The sequence below is a fragment of the Garra rufa genome, chromosome 14 (assembly GCF_049309525.1).
Source record: "Garra rufa chromosome 14, GarRuf1.0, whole genome shotgun sequence".
Classification (NCBI taxonomy): domain Eukaryota; kingdom Metazoa; phylum Chordata; class Actinopteri; order Cypriniformes; family Cyprinidae; genus Garra; species Garra rufa.
In genome coordinates this window covers 32,638,073-32,646,818 of record NC_133374.1, presented here as the reverse complement: position 1 = coordinate 32,646,818, position 8,746 = coordinate 32,638,073, and the positions used below count along the sequence as shown (strand labels likewise).

Below are 8,746 nucleotides of genomic sequence, written 5' to 3'. Positions count from 1 at the left end.
ATTACTAATCAAAAAATACGTTTTAATATATTAATATATTTACAAAATATCTCTATGGAACATGATCTTTACTTAATATCCTAATAATTTTTGGCATAAAAGAAAAATCGATAATTTTGACCCATATGCTACTTATGACTTATGAACACTTTTTTCCGCCTTTTTCTAATTAAACAAGTTTGAGATGTCTATAACAGATTATTTAAATGCACCTTTTCTTTGTGACAATTATCTAACATATATTGTAATTATATAGCTAGTAAACTTATAATTTTATTTTAATAGAATTATAATTATCCTAAGGTTTGAGCGTTCAAATTAAGTATATAAACAAGACAAACTCTTTTTAACCCCAGTATCATATACGTAACGTATTAAGCGCGTGTACAGCTAGCCTTGTCTTGCATTATACATGCATTCGTCCACTAGGTGGCATGTTTCTCTAATTAATACGCTCGCTAAAGTTACGGCTGGCTGGGTCTTATTCTGGGAAAACACTCAGTGCCTTCCTACTGAGGCTCATTTGATTACATGAGGCTTATGACGATGTCTTAAAGTAAACTGTATTTCCTGATAAATGCTTACAAACTTTATTCAGACTTGAAAGATGACCTAAGTAGCAGATAAAGTAACTATGCCTTGTGTCGGCGCAGTGAACTTCACGCTTGTGTTTCATTGTCTCTGTTCATCCCTATAGTGAAAGAGTCCCGTCCCTACAATTCAGTGGGCGTGGTGTGTGTGAGTGAGTGGGAAAACAAACAGCAGACAACCAACTGTACTTCCTACATCTGCGTACAACTCGAGCGTTTCTTCCCCTCATCTCGCGTCAGGCGTCTCTCCTGCGTGTAGTGTTTATACTGAGTCCTGCTGAGCTCAGAGGACGCGTCCCATCATCACTAAATGACGCGCCGCAGCGCTGCAGCTTTACATCCACACCACAGCTCTACACGCGTTCAACATAGATGGACCCGCATCATCTGAGGACTTCAGAGTGATATTACTGTTGTGATTGTGTTTTTCCTTTTGTAAAATGAGCGGAGGGGAAATCATCTGTCAGGGATGGTTGAGAAAGTCGCCACCCGAGAAGAAGCTGCGGAGATATGTAAGTGTTTCAAGCGATGTGTTCTTCTGTGTTTGAATGTTGTGCTTAATATACAGTAACAGCGATGCAGAAAGCTGTGCATAACTTTTATTAACTAATTTTCTGATAGGGATTTATTCATCTCTGTGAAAGTAAATTTAAATACAGGTGAATGTTAGTTTATAAGTTAACAAGACTTGGTTTCAATCACATTTTTTTTTTTGTTGGGGGAAAATAAAGAATATAAATAAAAAACACCTTAAACCAGCCTAAGATGCTTGGCTTGGCTTGTTTTTGCTGGCAGTGCTTGCATGTGTTTAGCTGGTCAGCCAGATAGCAAGTGTCCAAAACCCTTCTAAAACCATCAAACAGACCAGCTTGACTAGACTGGGAGACCAGTTAAGGCCAGTAAAACAGCTTAGACTGGTCCAAGCTGTTTTTTCAGCATCAGATAATCCTAAAATTTAGAGAGCAGGGTGTCTGATGGCTGCTATATTTAGTGTTCATAAAGATGAGCCTGTGCATAAACCTAATGTTGGCAACTGAGATGAACACAAATACTAAAATGAAACAAAATGCATCTGATATTGTTTTTAATGTTGTCAATATCTACACAGCAGGGTGGCATATATAATGCTGATTTATACATTACACAAATTAAAGATGCAGTTTGTTTGCATAAAGCATTTTTGAGAAATTGTTCAGTCTTCTAAAACAAAACAAAGGCATCTATATGGAGTGGGTTGCCCGCTTGTAGATGATACCATGTTGAAATCACATTGACTGAATGTTTATTCCATATACCGCTTTCAGAAGCATAAGCATGAAAGGATTTTGTTGTATAAAGTGAAAAGTATGGTATGAAACTGCATGGTTAGTAAACAAAGCAATTGCTAAACAGACAAAACATCATTCATCCAGACCACTTGGTGTCACTATAGTCCAAAAACACTCTAGAGAGAATTAGATTCAGCTAACATAAACAAAAACTTACTGAGTGGACTTTTAATTAGATAAAAAATAGTGCTTATTTTACTCAACATTTCTAAAGTTGATGAAAACCATTAAAACCAAAATGTGATGTTAAAACATTGGACACAAGGAAGAACTAACTGCTGTTTATTGGTCATGTTGACATGTTTAGTGTCTGTTAATAGATTGACATATAATTACTCAGGATTATTAATAATAATCTTGTCCTTACTGATATATTTATGTCTTTATTGTTGTCCTAGCCTTAGCAGATACAGGTGCAGTCTGTTCCACTAGCATCTCATGTAAAACCGAAAAACCTTTGACTAGCTCATGTACTATCATCATAAGAACACACAACTTTGTGTTTGTTATTTGGGATGGCCACCAATAATACCTGCTTTATAATAAGATTATGAGTATTATAATCTGGACTTAATTGTACTAAAGAAGCTGTGCACAATGGGGTCTGAAGACACCACAGAGACACCGTCTGTCTCCTAATTCTGTTTTGGACAGCTGTCTACGCAACTGTTCCTATTAAAAGGGCAGAAACTGTTTACTGTCTCTCTTTCATCCGATATTAGCTTGCTAGTAACCAGTTGCTGCATTATTGTTAACCGGAGACCGCCGTTGGACATGTGGAGTCCCCACATCCTTCTTTGGTGGTTGAACGTTGGAGACCGTTGCTTTCCGGTTTGCCAAAGCAGATAATGCATCCTGCACAAAAGCTGGGAAGGCCTTCGGTTCTAGATCTCATAAATACAGCTGTCTCATGTTTATCTACAGTGTTGCATTACAGGAGTTCTCCATCCTCCTACCTAACTTTGCCATGATGTCATCTCACTCTCCCGCTCTCTCCCTTTCTCCTTCCTTCTCTCTCGGTTTCATCGGGAGAGCCCGTATCTGTATGTCCTCAGATGCACACATGCTAGGTCATTTCCTCATTGTCTTCCACATAAAGCAGTCCTGTCTTATGTGGAGCTGCACAGGAACTGCTCATGTCAAAATAAGTGGGCAGCTGGGGCCGGGAAGAGGAAAAGCAGAAACAGGTTTACCTTATAAGTAGGGCTGCACGATATTGGGAAAACATGCGATATTGTTGTTGAATATTGCGATAACGATATTTCTTGCGATATAACATTTCCCTAGAGAAATGCCTTTTTTTAGTTATTATTATTAATCCATGTTTTAAAATCATTTATATATGTAATGATCATACTAAAATAAACAGGTAAGAGATATTTGTCTGTCATCCGAATTAAATCTATTTCAGGCTAAAAAAAAAAAAACTATGTCAAGTTGCAAACACTTAGACTTTAAAACACAATGAATGACTTAAAACCTCAGCAGATATTCTGATTTCTGGTTTGCTGTTACCATAGACCTGCAAACACAAAATGAATTGTTTTCAAACATTACTTTTTATTTACAAGTAACATTCACTCAAGAGCATCTTTTAAACAAAATACCTTGCCTTGCCTGTTTTTTTGTTGTTGTTTGTTTGTTTTTTGTTTTAAATAAAAATAAATATTAATAAACAAATTAAATATTTTAAAGCATCAAAAAACAAAACAAACAAAAAAAAAAAAAACATGAAGAGCACCCAATTTCTTTTTAGTAATGCACCAATCTTGATTCTTCATGGCCGATTCTGATTGACGATGTTTTACAAGAAAATGGGCTGATTCTGATTCTTTTAATATATTTATTTTACTGCCTAAGCAAGGGAAAAGAATGAATGAAAATATGAGTACATAAACAAGAAGTTTATTTTCTCTGTTATAGGTAGCCGTTTAAATTAGAGACAACGTCTGCATTTTAAAAGAATCTACAGTACAAAAAATAAAGGACACAGTTCTTTCTTAGTCGTGCAGACAATAAATGCAGCCATGATCAAAGTAGAATACTCTTTCAATATTCAAAGTGCAAATAGAGACCGATTTTTTCAAGCATGATATAGAGTTATAGACAACTACAAATCTTAATATAGCCCACATATTAATAACAGCCTAGATATTTTATGTAGCCTAATTTGCGCGCATTGTGGAGTCGCTCTCTAAACACGGGGTATTAAAATTGTGTTTGAATGCGCGTGCCTGTTTTAGTTTTGGTTTCGTTTTAACGACCGCGCGAAACTCTCAGCAGTGCTGAGCGTCCATTCTTCAATACAAGAGATTACTTTAACAAAACCATTTGAAAGTGGGAGGACACAAACGGGATTTTGAAAAGCGTGTCCCCAGACCCTAGTGGAAATTACACCCCTGCGTGAGTGGAACTCTGCCGCTGAGTTATCATTTGATGTGAATGTATGCAGCGTTGTACAGTAGCCTATATTGAGACTGAGGCGCCAGAATAAACAGAATGTGCGCGCTGTAAGACGAAATATAGTATATTTCTTCAAAAGCCGAGACCTTATAACTGTCCACAATAAAAAATCGTCATATCACACACCCCTATTTGCAATGCAGTTTGTGCAGATCCAGAACAGAGATTAGTTGAGAAAAAAATATCTCACATGTCCATTAAAGGTAATATTATAAATATTAATTTTAAATGGTTGTAATGTTGGAGAGAACAGCGAACCTGTCACTGTATCAGCTCACAGCAGTCTGTGAAAAGTTTTGTAAAGAAATGAAACCAATTAAATGTCATTTATCACAACTCTCTGCCATACCAGTATCGTGTATACTGTTATCGCGATAACGATAATTATTCGATGTATGGTGCAGCCCTACTTATAAGCGAAGGTCAATACTCCTTGAATGAGAAAACACTGTGCAACATAGGCTCATTGAAAAACGTGCCAACTACATTTTTGCAAAAATGTTCCTGTTGTATTCATACAATTCCCCGCAGTACCAAGCTGAAATGAACACTAGAGGCAGTAAAACACCAAAAACTGTTATGATCTAAAATACTTTTACCATAGCCATAGTGGGTGATTTGTAAACTAATACATTTTGACATTTGCATCACATTACCTACGCATTTTCTTACATAGTAAGCTTGCTTGGTGGCTCACCTGGTACAGCATTGCGCTTACAACACAAGACATGTTAAAAGAGCTCAAATACTTGTAGAAGCAAACTAAAATGGCATGGTTTCTTTAGAAAATGTGTTTTTTATCTAATGTTTGCTTTTGTTAAATAATCTGTTACCTTATAAGTGGAGGTCAGTACTCCTTGAATCAGAAAACATTGTGTTAAAGGAATAGTTCACTCAAAAATGCAATATAGACTCACTGGAAAAACATGCAGATTACATTTTTATGAAACTGCAAAAACGCTCCAAGCTGAAATGAACACTAGAGGCAGTAAAACACCAACAGTGTGATATTAGTTATAATCTCAAAACACTTTTAATAGAGTATGATTTGTAAATTAATACATTTTGACATTTGCATCACATAATCAGCTCCATATGCATTGCTTTTCTAACAAACTAAACATGCTCGGTGGCTCACCTGGTACAGTATTGCGCTTACAACACAAGACATAATAAAAGAGCTCAAAGACTTGTAGAAGCAAGCTAAAAGGGCATGGCTTCTTGAGAAAATGTGTTTTTATCTAATGTTTGCTTTTGTTAAATCATCTGATTACCTTAAAAGTGGAGCTAAATACTCCTTGAATCAGAAAACATTGTGTTAAAGGAATAGTTCACTCAAAAAACATGCCGACTACATTTTTGCGAAACTGCGCAAACGTTACCATTTCATCACACAATTCCTAGCAGTATCAAGCTGCAATGAACACTAGAGGCAGTAAAACACCAAAACTGTTATGATCTTAAAATACTTTTACCAAGAATCAAAAACATTTCAAGCTGAAATGAACACTAGAGGCAGTAAAACACTAACAGTGTGATATTAGTTATAATCTCAAAACACTTTTAATAGAGTATGATTTGTAAACTAGTACATTTTGACATTTGCATCACATAATAAGCTCTATATGCATTGCTTTTCTAACATAGTAAACTTGCTCAGTGGCTCACCTGGTACAGCATTGCGCTTACAACACAAGACATAATAAAGCTCAAAGACTTTTAGAAGCAAGCTAAAATGGCATGGTTTCTTGAGAAAATGTGTTTTATCTGATGTTTGTTTTTGTTAAATCGTCTGATTACCTTATAAGTGGAGGTCAATACTCCTTGAATCAGAAAACATTGTGTTAAAGGAAAAGTTCACTCAAAAATGCAACATAGGCTCATTGGAAAAACATGCCGACTACATTTTTGCGAAACTGCGAAAACATTACTATTTTATTCATACAATTCCCCACAGTACCAAGCTGAAATTAATACTAGAGGCAGTAAAACACCAAAAACTGTTATGATCTAAAAATACTTTTACCATTGGCATAGTGCGTGATTTGTAAACTAATACATTTTGACATTTGCATCACATTACCTACGCATTTTCTTACATAGTAAACTTGCTTGGTGGCTCACCTGGTACAGCATTGCGCTTACAACACAAGACATGTTAAAAGAGCTCAAATACTTGTAGAAGCAAACTAAAATGGCATGGTTTCTTTAGAAAATGTGTTTTTATCTAATGTTTGCTTTTGTTAAATCATCTTGATTACCTTATAAGTAGAGGTCAATACTCTTTGAATCAGAAAACACTGTTAAAGGAATAGTTCACTCAAAAATGCAACATAGGCTCAGTGGAAAAACATGCCAACTACATTTTTGTAAAACTGTGAAAATGTTCCAAGCTGAAATGAACACTAGAGGCAGTATAACACCAACAATGTGATATTAGTTATGATCTCAAAACACTTTTAATAGTGCATGATTTGTAAAAGATTTGCATTACATAATCAGCTTCATATTCGTATTGCTTTTCTAACATAGTAAACTTGCTTGGTAGCTCACCTGGTACAGCATTGCACTTACAACACAAGACATGTTAAAATAGCTCAAATACTTGTAGAAGCAAACTAAAATGGCATGGTTTCTTGAGAAAATGTGTTTTTATCTAATGTTTGCTTTTGTTAAAGCATCTGATTACCTTATAAGTGGAGGTTAATACTCCTTGAATCAGAAAACAATGTGTTAAAGGAATAGTTTTCTCAAAAATGCAACATGGGCTCATTGGAAAAACATGCCAACTACATTTTTGCGAAACTGCATAAACGTTACTATTTCATCATACAATTCCCAGCAGTATCAAGCTGAAATGAACACTAGAGGCAGTAAAACACCAAAAACTGTTATGATCTAAAAATACTTTTACCATAGGCATAGTGCATGATTTGTTAAATAATACATTTTGACTCAAAAACTTGTAGAAGCAAGCTAAATTGGCATGGTTTCTTGAGAAAATGTGTTTTTATCTACTGTTTGCTTTTGTAAAATTGTCTGTTTACCTTTTAAGTGGAGGTCAATTCTCCTTGAATCAGAAAACATTGTGTTTAAGGAATAGTTCACCCAAACTACATTTTTGCGAGACTGCAAAAACGTTCCAAGCTGAAATGAACACTAGAGGCAGTAAAACACCTGCAATGTGATATTAGTTATAATTTCAAAACACTGTTAATAGTGCATGATTTGTAACATAATCGGCTTCATATTCATATTGTTTTTCTAACATAGTAAACTTGCTTGGTGGCTAACCTGGTACAGCATTGCACTTACAACACAAGACATGTTAAAAGAGCTCAAAGACTTGTAGAAGCAAGCTAAAATGTCATAGTTGCATGAGCAAATGTGTTTTTTTTTCTGATGTCTGTTTACTGTAGGCGGCATGTTATTATTTGTAAACATGATAGAGCATTAACTATTTAGTGCCACGCACCAGACATTTCATTTCTGAACTGCAATGATAGTAGCAACAACTAGCATATAAAATGTTGCCAGATACTTGTTACTTTTTTCAGCACCACTTACTGGATATTTCACCTTGAAAGTGTCGTTATGTCATTTTACATAAGTTTATTTTGCACAGACATGTGTTTGCAATGAGCCTGAGTTGCGAAAATGAAAATCCTGTCGATATTTGTTCACACTTGTACCATTTTAAACTGGAAAGTTTAAAGATGCTGTATTGGTGTTTTTGTTTTGGAGACGTTGTTGTATACCAAGACTTGCGCAACAATTGAAAAAAAATTGTTTCATTTCTGTGTTCAATGGAAAAATAACAGCAAACTAGTTTGGTATGACAAGACAGTTAGTAAATAATGACAGAATTTTTACTTTTGGCCAAACTATTGTTTTAGTCCTCAAGCTAGACAAAAAATTCACTTAACAGAAGGCCAAAAAAAGCCAGGTTTGGGCATTCAGCAGACATTCTCAAATCAGCTGGAGAGGGTAAAGCCTGTGCCAAAGGGACTAAAAAATTCCTTTCACTTAAACAGACTGGTGCTGGACAATGACAGCCATTAAGGGTGCTGAATTGCTGTCATCTGACATTACTGACATCCTAATGTAGAGAGATATTTTAAGCAGCTGTGGATTTCAGCATTCCTCTTGTAAGGTGTTTTTGGGAAAAAAGGAACTGGATGGTTTGGGCTGGTTATGATTGATTGGTCTTTTCACATGTTTTTGGATTAGTGAAGAGTTCAACTCACATATAGTTTGTCGTTGGCCTATAAGTGTTGTGGGTTCCTTTGAAGTCTGAGAGTGAATGCCAAGGCAAATACATTACATAGGGAATTTGACTAATGCATCTCAATAGTGATTGTGAGA

General features: G+C 35.5%; 1 protein-coding gene across 1 annotated transcript in view; it reads left to right on the top strand.

Annotated features, from left to right (window-relative positions):
• The first annotated feature begins 890 nt into the window (after nt 1-890).
• Nucleotides 891-8,746, top strand: part of gab2 (GRB2-associated binding protein 2) — a 123,105-nt gene continuing 115,249 nt past the window's right edge. Inside the window, exon 1 of the mRNA XM_073817372.1 lies at nt 891-1,102. Within this exon, the coding sequence (XP_073673473.1) occupies nt 1,031-1,102 (72 nt within the window). The 5' untranslated portion in view covers nt 891-1,030. The remainder of the gene's footprint in view (nt 1,103-8,746) is intronic.